Consider the following 22,770-nt stretch of genomic DNA (forward strand, 5'->3'; position numbering starts at 1 on the left):
TGTCGCCGTTGCACCAAGTTTGATGAATATTCCTCAGCGTGTGAGTATCAACTCCATTGAAAACTGATAAAATATTACAATTATCTCTAATTACCTTCGGAATTTGCGTATATCGCTGTGTCACGTAAATCACATCGGTGTTTTTGTGTCGGCCACGCGAGAATATCCTAGCTGGGTTAGTTTGCTTATCCAGCATTACATCATCGAATACGACAAGATTATTAGCATCACCGTCTAAACTTTCCACTGATGGAGCTTCATTGATATCCGTTATAAATTCTATTGTGCCATCCTCAGTATTATCGCTAAATTCCTTTAGTACTTTATAACATCGCTGATCATCAACGGATGGCGCAACCAAATATAATTTATCCCATTTTAGCCATCTCATTATCAAATTCAACAACAATTGCGTTTTTCCAGAACCAGATGGTCCAATAATTATCATTCTAATCGAATTTGGTAATGCCTCGGTGTGCTTTACTTGCTCGCGTTTTTTTGTGGCTGAAAAATCAATTACATTCATGTTATTAGAATATTATGGATTCATATTGTGTTAAGTGTCGCACTCGAACTGCTACGCTAAATCCAATCGAAGTCGTTACACGCAACAACAGGAATGCAATCAAGGGAGAATGTGAAGTTTGCAAGACAATTAAGTTTAGATTTGTAAAAAAAAAAGTAGAACCGGAGGAGACATCGCAACCTCCTTAACAAATCTGCCTGGAGCTCCCTGGGCGAAATATCCCGGAGAGAAACATTTACCAGGATATAATTACTGCGGACCTGGTACAAGGCTAGATATAAGACTTAACGATAATAATCAACCAAATCCTGGCGAGGATCCAGTAAACGCTATCGATAACGCATGCTACTATCACGATCTTGCATATCGCAGCGGAGATTTACAACAAAGACATCTCGCTGATATTAAATTAATTCACGCAATAGATGCTATTCCTGATAAAAATTTCAAAGAGAAATTGACAACTTGGTTGATAAAAGGAGCAATGAAAGGTAAATTAGTACTAGGTGCTGGTAATTTATAATGGAGCAAATATATTATTCTCCGCGAGGATTTTGGCGAGGAAAATCAGCAATAGCCAAACTTGCTAAGGCAGCAAAAGTAAAGCAATCTGTCGCTGAATCGTGGCTATCGAGGCAAGCAGTCTGGCAAATTTATCTTCCTCCGCCTAAGAAAATATCATATGCGAGTTTCTCTGTCAGCGTCCCTAATGAAGTCCATCAGGCTGATCTTATGTTTCTTCCTTACGATACCGTTGACGGAGTTACATACAAATATGTTCTGACGGTTGTTGATATTGCTAGCAGATACAAGGAAGCGGAACCGTTATCGAATAAAACAGCAACAGATATTGCTAAGGCGTTTAGCGAAATTTATTCACGATCTCCATTAACATGGCCGAAGCTTCTCCAGGTTGATCCAGGTCGAGAATTTCTTGGCGCGGTGACTTCACTGATGAAAAAGAATAATGTTAAAATCCGTCGCGGTATTGTAGGTGTTCATCACAATCAAGCTATCGTTGAGAGATTCAATAAAACTCTTGCAGAACGATTATTCGGATATCAGTACGCGCGCGAATTTATCCAAGATAAACGATCTCACGATTGGGTAACAAGATTACCTCACGTGATTAACGCACTAAATAACGAAGTAACACGAACAATATCAATGAAGCCCGCAATTGCAATTACAAAGACAAAAATACCACTAAAGCGAGATTCTACTATTCCACCTGTGTTAGGTAGCGTCACGGTCAGATATTTATATAAGGAGGGAGAAGCCGAGGGTGGCAGAAAAAGAGCAACTGATCCAAACTGGAGTGTTACAACGCATAAAATATCAGCTGTAACAAGATCATCAGGAAGACCAGCAATTTATTTTCTAGATTCACTAGCACCACAACGCGGATTTACCAAAGAAGAATTACAAATAATACCAAAGGATACTCAATTACCACCATCGTCGTTAATGTGAAATTTAATTCTACCTAACTGAGATAATTTTCTTACTCGAGACACGGCTAGATAAACTAAATTTGACCAGGAAATTCTATCATCGACGATCCAGACCTGGCCATCTACTGTTAATCCCTGTGATGAATGTATCGTTGCTGCGTATCCGAGTTTCCATGGCGATCTTTCTGCGTTTATTGCATCATTGACAAGATTAATATCAACGAAAATAATATCGTTCAAAACTAATATTTTTTCTTCTCCGCACGGCAAAGTAACATTAATATTTTGTTTTCTAGTATCAGCGGGCCTATAGCACAACGGAACCTGCAACGTTGGAAATTTATCACAATGAAGTTTGAATAATATTTCCTGAATAACATCGCGAACAATTTTTCTGCTAGCAACGATCAGATGATCTGGACGCCACAAAGTTAGAAAATTATCCATCGAAGTTTCGTCGATTATTTTTCTCATCACATCACATTGAAATTTATTAGGTTGCAATCGAATCATTTTTTTAAACTCGGTCAGTAAAATATCATTAGATCTATAATCAGCGTCAATTTCTTCATAATAATCTACAAAATTTCTAAGCCACCTGTGAGGAGATTCACCATCAATAGGATCAGGTTGACCATGATCGCCGCACATTATTACTGCAGTATTTTTTTCTTCTAACCAACTTAGAAATGATTTTAACACAACTAAATTTACCGTGCAAATTTCATCAAATATTATAATCTTGTTGATATATTTGTTTCCCATTCGAGCTGAATCCCACAATCCACCGCTATACTTGAAATAACTATGATACGTACAAGAATTAACGCCACGTTGTTTTATTTCTCGCGCTAATCTATGAGTTGGAGTTAACACTATCATATCAGAATTTGAAAATAAGTTTATTGCTCTTGTTGTTTTACCACTACCGCCAGGACCATTTAGGTAAACAAATTTGTTTCGTGAAATCGGATCAAACGCAGATGATGCTGTTGATATTTCATCACATTTATCTTTATGAAACTTATCGCAATCTTCTACATCCGCGTCCTCACAATAATCTAGAATATCCTCGTTTTTTATTCTCCAAGTTCCCCAGGAACCATCGGTGATTAAATTTTCCAATCTACATTGAAATTTCTTATTGATATAAAATGAATCCGTTGCAACCCTTACCGCGATATCAGAAAATTTATTTATCATTGACAGCAAATTAATACTCACATAAGCGAGCATTGATGATCTTAAATGAGTATACTGCGTGGATTCTCCATCGAGATAAGTGATCACTGTACCCAATTTTTCTCCATCAATAATAATATTTTCTCTGTTGCAAAATATTCCACGAGACACTGTATCAGCAATAATAAAATCCATCTCCGCATCATTGATAAATAACCTAGCGTGGCGATGTTTATGATCAACTGATCCTCCTTGAGTAAATTTACCAATTATTTTTCTTCCAATATCTTTCGCGTTCTCACAATCTGTCGGCAACCACACCTCGGTTTGCTTTCTATATGATATAATTGCCTCGCTTACCGTCAACGATATTAACATCGATGAATCCAGCATAAATCTCAACAATACCGTAGGGACCCATCTGCGTTGAGATAAATGCCGACCAAACCAAATATAACAAATTTTATGCAAATTCTCAGCAAGTTCAAACGAAGTAACATAAGCGAATCCGGTCATGACAAAATCAGGTAACGGTCCGTTAATTGCCACTCTTGTCATCTCGTTGGTAGGATGGCCAAATTTAGCAAAGTAATCCGCACAATCGCCATACCCAAGGAAACTTCCAGGATAGCACGCGCTCATATCAACGGAAATCATATCTTCGAAATAATACTTGGTATTCCATAATCCTCCATGGCCGTATTCGATACAGCTAAGTTGAATATCATTAAGAAATTCATTTCTTGTAGGTTTCCACGAATTTCTCTCTCTAGCAGCGTGAGCAGCAACAGACGGAACAGTAAAGCAATTTGTCAGTAATCGATCTGGATTTGACGAATACTTCTCCGCGATATTTTTCATCGATTCATGCAATATTTCATCTCGGTAAATATCTCCGCGTGGTAAGATAAATTGATCGTATCTTTCTTTGCTAGAAAATAACCAAATCGATATTGGATCGGACTTGGCTAATAGTTTGATAAACCTAAACATTGCATCGGAATTGTCTTTCCCAGATTCCACGGGATAAAACTTAACAACACGATCTCGCGGAAATATCATTACCGACTGACTCCACGCATGTGAATTATGATCAACAATTTCGATTGGTGTTCCTCGAGAATTATACGGCGATGAATATAATATTTCTCCCGATAGTGTTTTAACCGTAATAGGAAATTTAAGTTTCTTACTTAACGCAGCAACATCATCGATTGATGCGCCATCAGCAACTGTCTTTGCCCATGAATTAATTTTATCCAATCTCAATTGAGTCAGACCAGATCCGCGACGGGCATTCCTCATATGTTCGATAACTCGCTCAGCTACACAATTTATTATCGGAGATTCCCTCATCGCAGGTAGATTTTTCACATCAGGATTATTATTCAGCCGATAAATTCCATAGACAACAGCACTAGAAGGATACGCCCTAGCATAATAAGGACCATCAATCCCTAATAACAATCCTGGTTTCGAATTTTTATCAAGAACAACATTTTTCTTACCGCCACGTACTGGATCTCGTTTGTCGCGAATAATCCAAATATCATCGGGCATTTGTGCAATAAATTTTATTCCGAAGATAAATCTCTCTTCTTTGTGTGAGTTTTTTATATGTTCGATTATCTTTTTTGCTCGCTCCAAATTCATCGTAGCATCAACAAAGTTAGTTTTCCATGTCGACCAAACATGAATCGCTCCATCATCAAAAAATTCCTTCTTCGCACTATCAACTTCAGGAATGATATATTCTGCCTCATCGAGATCAAATAAATCCATTATTATATTTTAGACAAATATCTAAATATAATGAAGCAATGCGCGTGGATAACAGTTGGATCAACAAAATCATGTAACAAATCCTGCAGAGGTGAATATTGTGGCGCTCATATATACGAAATTCGACGAGGTAACAAAGGACCACAGCGATGTTTAGTTTGCCAAGTTGGTATTCGAGGAAAGACAAGATTATGTTTCTCCTGTGGAGGGAAAAAATATCGTGAGTTACGGAGATATTATGAAAAAAGATCCTCGTCAGTGATAAAATGCGAAGAAGATTATATTAATCGTTTCAAAGCAAATTTCGATTTAAACAAAGAGAATATCATATATGGAAATGAAATCAGCGATTCCCATGAGTGAATATAAATCGCATCCCATCATCGAAGGTTACGAAGCATCTGAGGATGGTAATGTCAGAAACATCAAAACAAAGAAACGTGTTGGTAGTATTTGTAATTCGGGATATCTCAAATTTACAGTCCATAAAAGAAATGAAAGAACAGAATGTTATTCGAATCATAGATTTATATTCGAATGCTACAAAGGACCAATAGAGAGAGGACTTGTTATCGACCACATTGACGGTAATAAACTTAACAATAAACTTTCCAATCTGCGCGCGGTAACCCAGAGTGAAAATTCAAGATTTGGTAATAACCGTGGATTTTCTAATTATTCGAAGACTGTTAAATCAGTGAATCAAGCAACAGGTGAGGAAATCGCGTTTACATCGATGAGTGCAGCAGCAAAACATTTCTTTATTAAACCACGATCAGTACAATTTGTGGCAGAAGGAAAATACAACGCAACATTTTCTTATGATGCTGATTCGTGGATCAAATTCTCCTATGTACCAATAATATTTGATTCGGAGAGTGACGAAGAATAATTGAATATCTCCGCAAAACAAAAAAAAAAAGATTAATTTTGAAATTTTCCCTGGATTTTATTTATTTTTTTCGCCCATTTTTCCCACGGAGACAGATTTGGAAAATCTCGCTCACGATTTCACCAAAAGATTGATACTCACAGTTTCCCCGCGTATATCAAGTAAATTTCCTTTCTGATCCGTTAGTTTGAAATTTATTCTTGTCAATAATCGATTATGACATCGCAGGTAAAACGGATTCATTGGTTCCTTGATTATCAAATAACCAGGAGATGCGCTAGGTGAAAATGAATACAATATAAAACCCTGATGGGCTTGATTTGACTCTGACGAATCCACGTTGTAGCTACCCTCGACAACATCCGCGTGAAGATAAATCGCGATAACTTCCGTTATATTAACGATACCCGGCGATATATGTCGTCCAAGTTTGGAAGGATCATTATTGTGTTTAAGAATCAATTCTGAATATATTTTTTTGGTCCATGAAGCATGTAATTTTGGAAATAAATCATCAATGGTATCAGTGACGGATTTTCTCATCGCATCAAAATCAGAATTGGGAAATTTGAAATTTGGCAGTGTTTCCTCGGTTAATTCAAATACTCTCATGAATTTTTGTTTTTCACCCGAGTTCTTGATCAACTCGAATTTGCTAATAGGAAGAACATAGTCGGCAATTGATATATCGTCGACTATCGCCCGAATAAACATATCATGATAATATTCAATATCATTCGCAAGTTGATTTAAAATCTTCACGTGCTTTATAATTTCGCTACATGAACTAGATTTATTTAGGATGCATTCATGAAATGATCCTCGCAATAAATTTAATTGTAATTCGTGTTCTTGAATAAACTCGTCTAGAGTTCTTCTTACCAAGATACCGTCTATGGGGGCTATTATCCTGTTAATGTGGGTAGCGTCGAAGATTTTCATATCTGGGGGGATTTTAGGAAGAGGCAACCATGAGAGAATTCTTTCGTTAATAAAAGTGAAAGCGAACATTACCAGGTTAAATTTGTGGTTATTCATGAGATTGATGGCGCTGTGGATCAGAGGTTTGTGTTTGATATCTCCATACCATCCTTCGTCGGTTGTAAAATCTTCCTTTTTTGGTTCCGGTAGTTCTGGAAGAGTTTCATCATACCAACCTGGAATAATAACATCCGATTTCTTTGGTTTTATCAGAGGTGCGACCTCGGGCCAACCTAATACGGTTCTAATCGACGATTGGTAAATATCAACAATATACGGCGATTTTACTTCGATGATCGATGACAATGTTGGATCATGTGAAGATATCTTTATTCCCGGAGTAGCATCGCCGGTTATATTTGATATTCTAGTGGTAAACTCATTATTCAGCTGATCAATTTCGTAACTGCCCGTTGGTATACCAACAACGATCCAATCCGGCGTTCCATCGGGTTTATTCTTATTTGCAAAAACTAGTGAATTATTTGACATCAAATTACCGAATGATTTTGATCTAACATTAGGCCAGCTATTGTAGACGCGCAATTGTGTTAATGCAATTTCGCTAACGTTAATTGGTGTTGAGAAATTAATGCTAAACTCTGGTTTCGTTGAACTTAGCGATATTAACGTTGTTGTTGGCGGTGTCGTGTTTGTCACGATCTGGGCTAACTCGGACATTATTAATATTCATTTGTTCAATCTCCGAGTAAATACTAATCATTGAAGAAAATTCTAGATCGGATATAATACCATCGTTGAGACTTTCAGAAAGTAACAATGATAACTTCGAGTACGCGTCACTAACTTTAGTTAGTTTATTTTTGTACGAAGATAACTTTTCACTCGTGCACGAGGATATCTTTTTCGCGATGATATTAAGAACACCCGCGATTGCTGTTGTTGACGAGATTATTATTGTTGCTACGATTGGCGCTATCATTGTTACCGCGGATAAAACAATACCCGCACCAGCGACCACAGCAGATACCGCGTACACTGCAACATCAATGATAACTAATTTGCGCTGGTATTTATTTATTTTTGTTTGATAATCGTCAAGTTGTTTTCGCAACGAATCCTGCCATGATCTCGCCTGATTGTAACGGTAATCAGATGCGGTCATTTATTAATCTACGATATCAATTGCATAATTACTCCCTATCTTCGGCTAAAAATTCGAAAACTATACTATACTCCAATGGTCCCATATTGGTTCTATCTGGTGGTTCCAACACAAATATATGATCATGACCTTTGTGCATAATATAATTAAAATTTTCTCCGTGGGTGCTACGACTAGATTTTACCTTAAAATTTGCCATAGATTGAATAAATATTCGATAATATCCACTAATTGGCGGGTTAAATGTAAATATATTATCCCTGGGTGTCCACCATGCCTCTTTTCGTACCTCTACCACAAGTGGCACACTGCAGGTAAGATTTTTTGTTTCTACTTCCTCTGGTATCGAAATTCGCGATAATCTTCCAAGGTTCATTGACGATATTTTTGTGTTGATTTCGTTGGCGTTTGTTGTTACAGCAAGAAATTTATCATTGATAGTTTTTATTTCTGTGTCGTGTACTGATTTATCGAGTTTTTTACGTATAAATTCAAATATTTTATTGATATTTTGGCTAACTTCATCAATGACATTGTCGAGTTTTTTCGTTATTGCATCATGTGATATTTTATCGACTTTTTGACTCGCTAATTCACGTACCACGTTAATTTCATCGTTGATGGATTTTATTTGTACTTGCATCGCGTTAATCCCTCTGGTAAATTCAGGAACAACAACATTACCGAGTTTAATAATTTCCTCGTTGATTTTTTTGTTGAGATCGTCGGTGGATGGTTTCTGGCTCATCAAGATATTTACTTCGTTAATTTTGGCAAGAATACCAGTAATTTCCTCGTTGATTTTTTTTATTTTTTTGTTGAGATCGTCGATTGATGTTTTATCGATTTTCTGACTCATCGAGATATTTACTTCGTTAATTTCGGCAAGAATATTAGTAATTTCCTCGTTGATTTTTTTTATTTTCTCGCTAAGATCGTCATGTGATGCTTGATCGGATTTTTTATTTGCTAGTTCGTTTGCGGCGGAGGAAGTATCAGTTGATGTTTTTATATTCTCGTCAAATTTTTTGCTAAATTTATCTAAAGCATCGTCAAGTTTTTTAAGGTCGTTATTTAGCCTATTAAGTCTTTTTGTCATTCTATCCTGAAGATCGTCGTGTAATGCTTTATCGGCCTTCAGGGGTAACTTTGCTATAATATCGGCGATATCAGCAATAGATTTTAATACCATCTCCGATTGGCGAGTAAACTGACTAATGTGATCGCGGTATTCGTCTCGCTTGATTATGTCAGTTATTTTGACGTTGCTAGTTTGTAATCGCCCTTCTGTATTTTGAAATACAGCAACTTCACCAGGATCAACTTCTGACAGCGATAAAAGATTGTTAATATCGCTCTTGGTTGCAAACTTTGATGTATCGATGTCGACTGCATCTTTTTTTTCTTTTCTGAAGAGAGATCTACCGTAAATGTCAACCATGATATTTATCTACGGTATATTCAAATAAAATTTTGCGATAAGGATTGGATGATTTTGAAATTGCATCAAGGACATTAATTGACTCTGGACCGCATATTGGTGGATCCGCTAATGTTTGTGTTGGAAGTGTTGAATACCAAACCGGAAGTTTTAGTTTTGACACGTATTTGATAAATTCATTTGGCGGTGCTAATCCGTATGAGTCGAAGTAAATAACTTCGCGAGGATTAATCGCGTAAGCAACCCAGTGAGTGCCAGGGCCGGAATTTTTATCGAGATTTATTATTCCTGTCTCGGTGAGATTTGGTTTATCTGGTAGTTGATCTCGCATAAATACGCCTCTGAAAAATTTTATTTTCTTTTTTTTTGCTTCACTTATTAAATCTAAATTTGAGGCTGGTAGGCTCGACTTAGACCGGATCCGTACGGGGGTCGTCTTAGGTAAAGGCCGGATCCTTGTTGCGGCTGCAACAATTTTGCGAGAAGAGAGGGGAAGAGAAATCCTCCCTTTTTTTTGCGATATCCTCTTCCAACAACTTTTCCTGCTATTGCGGAACCTATCCCACCAAGTGCACCTAATCCTACTGCCTTTGCGCCTGCTATTAACGCGGGTATAAGCGCAGCCAATGGAAAAATACCACCTACTTTGATCATATCTCTGATTGCTCCTATTGAGAGATTCAGACGAATACCAGTATTTGCTGATCTGGCTTTGGTGAAATGTCCGTGTTGATTTTTAGTTAACGATAGTTTGTTAGGTCCACCGTGAAGTTGATTACTTTTCAAAGTTAAACTTAAACCTCGTCGTGCTGCTGTTGCTGCATGAAGTTTTTTCACCTGACCGGGGGTCAGAGTTACGCTGACGTGATCGTATGGCATATTAATAATCACTTAATCTAAATTTAGAATTTATTACATGTTCTCTACGGGTGCATCGATAACTCTCATTCTACCGCTGATGCCTTCCAGGAACATTGTTCTATCACTGAGAATTACTGCGAATACCTTATATAAATTATTTCCTGTTCGAATTCTAGCTTTGAAATGAATATCGACGACGGATTGCTTTATCAAATCGAGATGTTCCAAGGAAAAGTAATAAATAGGATAAAGTTTATTAAAATCTAGTTGTGATATTTGCAATCCAGTATCGATATTTTGATCGCGACCCATGAAACTTAACAATCGATGATATGCGCGAGCTGTCGAATAATTTTCAAAATTGATGGATATTTCCTCGGATGGCTCCTGTTGGCCATTTACTCTCAGTGACACGTTTGTTGCGCTGATATTATCGAATATCATGTGGCTATATAATTGATGATATCTTCGTGTATGCAAAAAAGCGACAAAAATATGACGTGGCGCAGAGGTACCTTGCTGCGATGCAATGCGCCAAGTAAAATCACCATCAATATCAGTAGTTGTGGAATCTGTTGTTGTTGTTAGCCATGACATGATAGATTTACCACCTTGATTCATAAATGATAATAATTTTTCTTCCACGATTAATGATGGAGTTATCGCTGGCATCCACAAGGTAAATTTTAGTAATTTTACCCTACCTCCATGATTCGTGTGATCATTTGCACCTACCACGTTCGTTTGGTAATTGATATCACCTTCTCGCCAAATAGCATCATTACTATCTGCTTTTCTAATAAATGTTACGGTATGCTTTGCTCCGTAAATAACTTTTCTAAAATGCCTGCAAAATCCAAATATATGAGATAACGGAATAGCACAAGAGAATTTTCTACGTATATCCCACAACATGGATTTTCTCGTGGCAAATCCAAGATTATAATCAGAATTAGTGCCAACTGGAATATCCTGAATAGCTGCGAGACCTGGATTGGGAGCGGCGCGATCGTTGGGTTGTCTAATATCAAGCGGTCTACTATCGGGACGATCAGAATTATCTTTGGCAAACATCATACCCGGACCAGCTGATCTGGTAAAATCATCCGAGTATCTCGCTAGACCTATTATTGTTGTTGCTAAGTCAACATCATTGGTAATTGACTCAATTTCTTTTCCATCAATCATGTAAGTGGCGCTCTTGAATAATGCCATAATACCGTTATTAACAAATCCGACTCTAAAATCTGCTCCATAGAGAGTAACGCCGTCATCTCTAGTAATTTCACCGGTAACTTCGATATATGCCTCAGATGGAAGAAAATATCTTGTTGTATCGTGAACTTGAATTTCCAGGCGATTATCAGTATTTGGTGTAACTGTGTCGTACGAGAAATACTGGAAATCTCGCACTGATGTATCCCTACCTACTGGTTCATCCATGTCAAATACTTCATTTGACACTTGTGAGAACATTTATTATTAATAATATCGTCTAAAACGAAGACCATCGCCTGAAACAAAACTTGTATTTGCTAGATTTGTCCTAGCAACATCCTGCGCTAGATTTGTCTTAGCAACTTCCTGCGCTAGATTTGTTATAGCAGCTTCCTGTGCTAGATCATTTATTTTTTTATTTGCCGCATCATTTATGGCCTTACTGACTTCGGGTGGCATTTCGCTGGTAATGGGTAATTTGACGGGTTGCTTTTTACGTACTAAACTTAATATTTTATCTTTGATAGCGTTGAAGCCTTTACTGGCCAAATTACCGATACCAGAAACAGCAGTCTCACCTATCTTTCCTATCGCTTTCAATCCTAGTTGTTTTACCATTGGTCCAATTTTAGGTATTACTCGCGTGACAAGACTTCCAATGATATCGCCAAATCCATTACCGTGAATATATTTGTATACTGGCAATCGAGAGTTTACTATGCGGACCTGATTAGGTCTGCGTTGATGTTTATGAATAATCATGTTATTTCAATTGTATTGATTTAATCGATGAGTTCATCGACAAACTCCTTGTAAATGTGAGAATCGATGATACCACCACGGAATAATCGCTGACAAATATCTGATGCTTCGTTGACTATCTCACGGGAGTTATTTCCGGCTCGCTTTCCTCCGATTAATACTTCAAGGCGAGATACATCGTTGACAACACTATCGGGACAAACTGAATATCCACTTCCTATTTTTTTTGTTTCTGGAGATTCCAATGGCGTTGAGTAAAATATTTCGTCTGACGGCGATGAAGATGTCCCTGACGACGATGACTTCGGTGGCAAATCCTCTATAGGACTATCTTGTTTAGGATATTTATCCTTTATAGTAAGATATGGGCTTATAGCAGCCTTTTCAAGAGGAGCATATGGTTGTAAAATAGAAACTTCTTCAAGTGATTTTACACGCGGGGGGTATGTTAATTTAGAAATAAGTTCCTCTGTGGGATTATAAATTTTTTTAGGACTAAACTTTTCAGGACTATCTTTTTTAGGTGTTATTAAAGTTGATAATCTTGCTTTTCCCTCTGATAACTTTATTCTGTAATTACCAACATCCGATGAAAATTTCCCAAAATCTTCATCAGAATATCTTACTGGTTTTCCTAAACTACCAAAATACATTATCGCATACCAATCAAGTATGTTAACTTTATCAGCATCAAATTCTTTTCGCAAAAAGAATCTTTTATTTTTCGTAGAATCATCCGCAGCTATTTGAACTACTGAATCATAGTCGCCAAGTAAATAAAATCTTTTTGGATTCAAATAATTATCCGCTGTTACACTAGGATCAATTTTAAACACACTAATAGCCGGTGATGATACATGTTCGGGTACAATTATCGGTTCATCACTCTGATCTTTTTTCTTTTTTGGTTTTCTTTCCTTTTTCTGAGGTGGAGTTCTTTCTTTTGGTCTAGCTCCTAATTCCTCTGGTTGAAATATTGGCTCCTGTGGTTGAATATCTTCCTGTGATGTTTCTTTTCTCCCTCGTTTTTTAGTTTTTTCCTTCTTCTCCTGTTGTTTTCTTTCTTTTTCCAGTTGTTTTCTTTCTTCTTTTTCCTGTTGTTTTCTTTCTTCTTTTTCCTGTTGTTTTCTTTCTTTCTCTTGCTTATTATATCTTTGTGTATCTCTTGCCGTTTCTAAAAATCTTCTGTAACGCGGATCCGCTGTCTTACTTATTGATGTTGTTTGTGTGTAAATTTTATATACCATATCATACCAACTATCGCGAGTTGCATATCTTTTTTTCCCCACTGCAGTCAAAAATTCAGTTCGACTACTAAAATATTCCTCCGCAAATTGGCCAATCTCATCTATATTATACAATGTCGAGAGGGGCTGCGATATTATTTCCCATCCCTCATCGGTGAAATTTTCTCTTAAATTATCGATATTAAACTTCCCTTTTATCATTGAGATTTTTCTTCCTCCCGGTTTTCCACCTCCAGGTTTTCCTCCATCAGCAATTGCAAGTTGTTGCGCCGCTGCTGCTATTGCTAATCGCTCGGGTAATGTTCGTGATTGATCCTCAATACCTTTCAACATAGGAAAGATTCCACGTTTTCTAGCATCTGGATCTTTTTCGTCGCCATATACAACCTGCTCAATTGTTCCGGTCACTGGCTTCAACCATTTTGCCGAAGTTTCTGAAATTCCATGTTGCATATCTTCGTAACCACGAACATTTTTCTTAAATAATCGTTTTGTCGGAATTAGCTTCTTTAATGCCGCTAATTGATCTCGCGCTAATCTAGCAGATTGAGGCTCTCCAACTGTGCTAACTTTTCGACTCATCTTATTTTCAACTATATTGTTTTATTGTGAAATAAAATTAGTATCCGCAGTCGGAATTTGCACCATAATTCAATTATGGCAAACAAATTTTACAATACCCCCCCAAAAAATTGCTGTTTTTTTTATGTCTGAAAATGCACTTTGGGTTGAAATTTTGCGGATTAATTTGCGCAGGAAGGTTTATTTTTGAAATCTGAGGCTTCTACGGAGAAATGTTTGGTGGGAGGGTTAATTCGGTCTGTGCCACCTGGTCTGTATAACCTCCCTGCTGCTTCTTTGTGTTGTGAGGTGGAAGCGAAGAGAGAGAGAGAGAGAGACATACAGACAGAGATAGACAGAGAGAGACAGAGACAGACAGAACAACAGACAGAGAATGAGAGAGACTTAATAAATTTTGCGATTATGTGAAAGAGCAAGCACATGTTCATGACAATGTACAAGCTGTAAACAGTATAAACATCGGCGCGTATGAGTGTTACAACAACGTAGTATCATGCTATATATGTCATTTGTGATATATATATGATTTTAAATTCAGCATACTTTAACTCATCTACATATGTCCATGTATATAGTAAGACAAACGTTCACAGACAAAAAGAAATATGTTGTGGTTTGATCTTGTGAAAAACTGATTGTTGATTGTTATTTTAATTGCCACTTCCTCTGGCATCCAAGCATATATGTTTCTCTACCTCTCATACCGCATTCACTAGCTTGGACTGTGACAGTTATGAATGACCAGATTTAATTATAATATATATATATATATATATATATATATATATATATATATATATATATATATATATATATACCCCCTCGGTCACATTGTAATCCCTCTTTCACATGGCCAGAAGGCACACTGATGAACAAGTACTTTACAATTAAATCAATGATCATGATCATTATCGTAAACTAGTGGTAATTGGAGATTAGCCAAGGCCACACCTATTTTCGAAAGTTTGATAGTTTGATTGCCTGTTGTGCTTGAGTGATATGCTTGACATTTTGCACGTTGAAAACGTTCTTAACCCTATCAATTGCCCCTTTCTACATCCATTAAGTTGCTATTCTTACGTCTTCAACGTGGCGTCCACACAATCTTTGAAATGTTATTGGTGGAATGGTCAACTTGATTCCTCTTGGAGCAGTGGGGTCAGAAATAAGCATTAGGTTAGAAATAAGGAAACATTTATCGCCCTTAATTGCGTCTCCTGGTTCGCACTTTACCTATATTCCACTAGTATGAGTGAGCTGTTTGTCGCTGATACTTCCAGCTCAGAAATATGACACAACTTATATTAGACCAGACGGACTAATACATAATCTTGTAGGTCATATGTGATTGAAAGTGTGAAAACATGAGTGACTTGTTCACGAGTGACTGAACGATGGCAAAGGAAAATAGGGAATCATCAACAGCACCCACCACAACCCAGACATTCCCCTGCAGCCTATGTGGACGGACGTTCCTGTTACGTATAGGGCTCGTCAGCTACCAGCGCGCGTGCAATATACATGGACATACCCCTTTCTAATCTTCGCAAGCGAAGTCAAGCCAATAACAACAACGATAACAATGTAAAGGTATCTAAAAACATTTATTCGTTCACAAGACACTAAGTCCTAACATTCATTTGATAAAAAGATCTGAACCTTCTTACATATAAGACAAAACTGATTTTTTGCTTTTCGTTGACAAATCTAATTAGGACACCTCTTTTTCGAAAAAGCTTGTTTTACATACCTAGTTTTATCTGGGAACACACACACACACACACATACACAGATATATATATATATATATATATATATATATATATATATATATATATATATATATATATATATATATATATATATATATGTGTGTGTGTGTGTGTGTGTGTGTGTGTGTGTGTGTGCAGAATTTATTTCTTAATTTACTACTACTACTACTAATAATAATAATATTTAAATCGGAGACATGATGCATCTGGTGTTGCCTTTTACTAATGATACTAATAGTTTCAATCGAGAAACATGTGCACATACACACAAACACACAAATACACTCTTCCACTGAAGTCATTACATACTAAATTCTCATTAAATTACCTTGGAAAATGCAAATATCTTTCATTTAGACTTCACGTTGAAAACCGATACATTGTCGTGCTCCTGTTTAAATCATCCATGTAATAAATGTGCTAAGGTAGTCATGTCTTTTGTAAGCAAATTGGGGCATCGCACTTTTAACACGCCATATCCCTGCTTTTCTGAATATTTCGTCTGTGGGAAATGTGTGGAGAATTTAATGTTATCCTCAACATATTTGCCATGATAATTGGAATATATACTACAGTAATGTTTCTTTATTTAGGTTGATTTAGGCGCTAGAGTTGATGTATCTTTAACTGGATATTGCTCGCTGATGTTAGGGATTGTAAATTCGCTCGCACGGTTTCTGTCTTCAATGCACAGAAGAGCTCATCAAGGGAGCTTATTTTCAGGGCGATAGCAATTCTTATCGAACATGCCTATATAAAAGGTCCAAGTTTAAGCATTATTTACATATGAGAAATAGGGCCTTAACCATTATGCCTAACTTTATGTTACCTACCATTATTAACCTCAGGATGAGCCGAATGGATTTCTTCACGTCTTTGGTTATCATCTCTTTCCTGATGTCATCTTTTTTTAATATTCTTCGCACCATCAAGCAAGAAAGATCTTTATGCTGTGTTCATGTAAAGTGTATCATTAGTCATCCATTTGTCTAAGGGAATTATGACAGCTGATGATATATATATATATATATATATATATATATATATATATATATATATATATATATATATATATATATATTAAAATGAAAAGTCATGTAACAGAGGAAAAGGGTTTGAGGATAGCATGCTGAAAAAAAATTGGGGGACAGATTGCAATTTGTTTGCATAGTATGACAAAAATAATAAGTATGGTCACTAATACACCCTGTTTTACGACGTAGTTAATAAATATGTATAGCTGTCACAATTAAACAAATAATGTATTTTAAGACTGCATTTCAAGTATTAAAACAGAAAGTAATTTTCTTAATTTCTGTTTTTCTTAATTTATGTTACATTACAGATGTTTTTGTTTGTTATTACTTGTCTTAAAACCCGTTCGCAAATAAATAGCTAAACAGTCAAGTTTAGAACTCACATTCCAGGTCTCTCCATTCTTTTCGCGACATAGTTCCTCGTATATGTGGCAGAATGGTCCGTGACCTGCATAAATGAAAATGCAGTATGCTAAAATTAGATATGTAACATTAATTTGACTGTAATTATTTATAATATAAATAGCAATCGTACACGGAAGAATTTTGAATTCTTGTGTCTTTTGTCTCCATTATGTTCCATTACTAAAAAGTATTTACCATCACATAAAATAAAATTGAATGTTCTTTCCTACATATACAATATATATTCGATTTTATGTATATCGCCAAAAAAATAGGTGTAAAGTATCTAAGTTATTTTAGTCGATATAAGAAAATATTCACTTGTGAAGTGGAAACAGTCTTACTACACGTGGTCAAAAGACACGAGTGACACCATGAAATACTTATATTTAAAAGTAATTCATTAAAACGTCTAGATGCCAATAATATTGTTGTGGAATAGCAACACAACATATTCAAATTAGGTAGAATAATACTCCAACTTACAGAGTGAGACCATGTTATAAAAGCAGAATCATTGCATCTGGTCTCATTACCAGAGAGCGCTGTCGAGTTGGCATCCTTATTCGCTATTTAATATGTTTACTGAGTTAAAGCGTTGCTTCAGAAAAATGTTTTAGCCAGGCACATCTCAAGACATGGCCTGCAATATGATTGCTCAGTGGTGTCTACGATTACCAATAAATAATTACTAATTAAGCTTGTTTAATAAGACAATGTCGAATAAAACTAGACTGAGGAACAAAAAATAGTTATTTCACACATCATATATTGTCAATATGACTAAACAACACTCAACTAACCATTACGCGTAGCAAAGAAAAAAATGGTCCACCCGCAAAGCACGTCGACCTCCAAAATAATACGAGTCTCAGCCTTTAATCCAAGCCGTCTTTAGTAATAGACAAGAATGAAACAAAAATATCGTCGTGTTTGACAATGTTTTTAACTTTTCAACTAGATACACAAACAACAGAGAAAGCAAACGCGAAGCTCTCGTCCTGACGCTAAGGAATTCATCAGCATACTGATTTAATGTCTACTGCCTGTTAACATCGCTCGATGGAATTTTGAGCGATATTAACAGATTGTGCCAGATATGCGGCAGATTGTAACGGCCTCCCTCCCTGTTCAGTGTCGGTTTGTGTGCACGAATGTATGTCGATTCCTTAACACCCCGCTCGAACCGGGCTTGTTTCTGATCTAGAATTTTTACTGAGTTCCAAGTATAGGTAGGGCAAACAATGTGAATTTGTCGTATTACTTTAGACCAACTTGAAGTTGGTCTCCTATGTTTATTAAATCTCGCTTTCAGTGTCATTTCCGTTTTCCCGATATAGTCATGATGACATTGACTTTCACCCTGTCCTTCATACTTAATGTGACTGATAGGTCCACAAATATCTCTCTTATCAGTTTCATCCTTATGGTGAACCAACATTCGTCTTAGGGTCCCGTACATCGGTAACATCGAGCGATGTTAACAGTCAGTATATACTAAATCAGACTGCTGATGACGTATTTAGCGTGAGGGCAAATTCTTTAGGTTGGCTTTCTCTATTATTTGTGTATGTTTTTTAAAAGTAAACAATGTTGTCAAATATGAATATTACTACACAGTTAAGCTTCCTCCAAAGGTATTATCGTTTCGGATTGAGAACGATGGTGGCTACCATATTTAAACGTAAAATGTACAAAAACACACGAACCCTCACTGCGTACCCCGTGTATAGTGCATGTATCAGAGAGTTAAGCTTTCAATCTCCTACCACCACCGACTGATGACATCAATTGCCGGTTGCCTATATTTTGACTAGCCTAATGGTATATATATATATATATATATATATATATATATATATATATATATATATATATATATATATATATATATATATATATATATATATATATATATTATTCCCTTTAATGCTGAACACAGCTAATCGGGAACATACTGACTCCATTGCAGTATATCACAAAATGTAAGAGCAATTCATGTAAAGTTATGATAATTCTTAAACCAATTCATTTATTGTAGCTATTTTCAGAAACAAATACCATATATCACAGTATAACATAGGTTGTTTCATAAACGAAATATTGTCAAAAAGGCAATATGGCTGAACAGGGAGGTAGCTCTTTATTTCAGCATGGCAAAAACAAACACTGCAGTAAATTTGAATAGCTAGTATACTGTGTGCATTAATACCTAAATCATGACAGAGTGCAGCGATTCGAACACACTCCTCTTCCCAATCAGTCATTCTGATATCATTTTCGGGACCGGGAATCGATTTTCTCACTGCATCGATCATTTTACACGCAAGATGATAGACACTTAAAATAGAAGTTGGAATAAAATAGTTACTACATCTTGAATGCTTGTGATACTTTATTTTACATTTTGAACAAAATATGTATTAAAATAACATGAAACGTAGTGCAGAAAGCGTGTTATATATTCCATGTCACGAATTCAGTGACACAGAAAAAAAATCTATGACGGTTGAACACGAGCAATGGCTTTAATGATACTGTGATCTACCTAAAGTGAGCCTGTATAACGCAATATTTAAACAATGCTGTGCAATCCATAAAATATAGGAAAGTAGGTCCCCACCAATGTTTCAATTATTTGAATTATTCTGCTTTATGTTCTTTAATTGCAAAGCAAACGTTTTATTAAATTATGTTTCTCTTAGAATACGTACTCGATCACACTAACGTTAGGAATCTAAGCCATACTACCTGCCGAAAAAGTCCTTTCAAAGACGAAATTTGTCATTCTGTCTAAAATATAGAGACAAAAGGACAATGTTATTTGTTCTTTACCTCACCTTGCTGCCCATGGTTTTGCGCCAGTTCAGCTGAGCGAAACATGGTATAACGAGATGCTCGCATTGCAAGGAGGATGGGAGTTGTATTGATGTAATGTGATCGGGTTAGTATTCTATAAGAATTTTGTTTGCATGAAATTTGTTTTTCCTTCGAATACGTTCGCATAACGTTAAAGTTAGGAGAACTTGTAATAGGTATAGAGAAAGTTGGGCATGCATCACAAATCCCAAATAACCTGTGAGAGTAGAATATTGGAGTCCCAATATGAAGGTTAACCCACTCTCATAACTCTGAGCAGCATAACCTGAAGTGATGTGATTTATATCTGGGAAGAGGACATAATATGTTCTTACCACATAAAATATCCTAGCGAAGTCAACGAACACTGTGCGTGGTGGTCGTCGGAAGGTTGTGCTTGGGTCAAATAGGACAGGGAAACGCTTATGTGACTAAATCTACCTGATCCAGAGTTTGTCACAATGGAGTCAAAGTGTCTTAGATAAACTCTAGAATGTTGAATATGCATGCCAACCGATGTCCTCGACGATATATGTGATAGACATATGACGGTCAAGGCAAGGCTCTCATAGATTAATCTAATATCAAGTACAAAGATTTTGACGAGGCGACTCTATTCTAGTGATATATCAGAGTGTGCCGTGCATATTATACACTTCAACCGCAATGAGACGGCTTGGGGAGTTATGTCCTATTTCCCACGTTTAACCGGGAGAAAGAAGAGTCTTTAAACTGCTCAGACCGCTTCAGATAAAGTCTGAGCAAAGTACCTAGTTATGTTTGAAAGTGTTTTGGGTGGTGTAGGTAGTGGAGGAATGTGATTGTCTATGACGTTTTGAATGCCATTGGCAGCAACCAGTTGGGGGGGGGGGGGGGGCTAATCTGGTCTGCGTCGAAAGGACCACCAAGCCATCCGATCGAAGCTGAAAGTAGAATGAGTCAACAGTGACGACATGTAGTTCACTGACTCTGCACAACGAAGCCAGCGCCATCATAAAACAGGTTTTGTATGAAAAGACCCTCATTGAATGTGTTTGAACTCATATGAACCAGCGTTAGACAACATTCGGAGAGGTCTTTGTTATGACCAATGACATACGACGGTCAAGGCAAGGGACGTGCTCTTAATATTAGTGGGAGCCAAACGTTTATCCTCGATTAGGCAAACGAAAAAGCCAGCTATATTTGCGGTTAGGACCACTCAAATTGACGATGTTTTGTCTTTGCGCTAGGGCTTAAGAAACGAGTAACTATTTAATTGTTTCTGCTGTAAGGCTGTATACACAAATACACTAAGCGTGAAGGAGAAGACGGAGCGAAACACGTGGGCATTGGTGTGTTTGAGAATTTTCGTTCTTGCCAGGGTCTTCTGGATAAATCTATTACTAGATCAGTTAGATCGATGATCCAAGATTTGCCAAAGCGGCAAAAGACAATTAGAGTTATTTCGCTCTTCTGGCTCCTCAATGTCTGCATAAAAGTAGGAACTCAGATGATCGGGGTGGGGATGCAAAGGGCAACAGATCCTGCAATTGAAACAAAAAGCATGGTCGGTCCAAAGCTTGGGATCCAGTATGAGTGAAACGAAGATTTTCCGTAGTCATTCCACCTGGTTGTAAAAGGATGCTCCCCATAGCTGATAAATCTGATGAAATACCAACTGATGGGGAGCCATTCTATATGAAGAATCTGTTCCCTCTTTGACAGCGAATCGGCCACGACTGAGACTAACGAAATGTCGATTTGTCTGACATGATGAGCTACATCTTGTACAGAAGATGTTATCTCCTAAATGAAAGGAATTTACGATTGTTCTCATATCCAAGAGACTGATTTGCAGACCTTTGCCATCTGAAACGCACTGATCGTTATAAGTGTCGAAGTACGGTGACAGTTGGGTTGCTCAACTACAGGTACTTTCATTTATTTTTATCGGCCCATCAGGTTCAGGTATCCAGGATACATTAATATCGTGAAACAATCTTGGCTGCATCACTTGTCCAGGAATGATACGATCTAACCCATTACACTGAACCTGTATTCTAGGACATGGGTGTGTGATGTTATAGAGATAACTAGTTCATCTCCAAAGGGCGCATTAAGAGGAAACCCAGCGGGATAAGATACGATGCTGGATATAACATTCCGAAACCTTCCCTTCCCTGGTTTGTGGACCATATGTTTGGGACATGAATTCTGCGAGGACATAAATTCTGACGACCCAAATGTGTAGAAGAAGTAAAAGGTTCATTTAATTGAGAAAATCCGTACACAGATGGATTTTAAGAACGTATGCAATGGGCAATGATGGAACAATACAATTGATTAGAAGGCAGGATGATGCAAAAGACAAATGCGATCATTCTTTCCTTTAACTAGAGTGGAACTGATCATGTTTGTAGAAGATGTTGTCTAAACATGTCGCGGAGGAAATATATGAAACCGAAAGAAAGAGTCAATAATATACAACGGAGTAGTTTATGAAGGCTCAAGGACTTATGTCGAAATAGGGCGAGAGCGCTAAACTGATACTTTTGTCGGTATTGAAACAGCAGGAGTTTCCGTATCGAAGAATGGACTAGAAAGTAAAACTGTATAGCAGTTAGATCAAGAAAGATGCTAAATTCGTTCGGACGGATGCAG

General features: G+C 36.9%; 1 protein-coding gene across 3 annotated transcripts in view; it reads right to left on the reverse strand.

Annotated features, from left to right (window-relative positions):
• LOC149791738 (deoxynucleoside triphosphate triphosphohydrolase SAMHD1-like) overlaps nucleotides 1–22,770 on the reverse strand; it is a 103,085-nt gene that overhangs the window by 29,170 nt on the left and 51,145 nt on the right. For all 3 annotated transcript variants that reach the window (XM_089970240.1, XM_089970237.1, XM_089970239.1), the window contains exons 4-6: nucleotides 19,481–19,608; nucleotides 17,247–17,311; nucleotides 16,660–16,776 (exon numbers count right to left, since the gene is read on the reverse strand). In XM_089970240.1, coding sequence (XP_089826366.1) covers nucleotides 16,660–16,776; nucleotides 17,247–17,311; nucleotides 19,481–19,608 — 310 coding nt within the window. The remainder of the gene's footprint in view (nucleotides 1–16,659; nucleotides 16,777–17,246; nucleotides 17,312–19,480; nucleotides 19,609–22,770) is intronic.

Source organism: Sinohyriopsis cumingii, chromosome 9 (assembly GCF_028554795.1).
Source record: "Sinohyriopsis cumingii isolate HCF-2022 chromosome 9, ASM2855479v2, whole genome shotgun sequence".
Lineage (NCBI taxonomy): Eukaryota > Metazoa > Mollusca > Bivalvia > Unionida > Unionidae > Sinohyriopsis > Sinohyriopsis cumingii.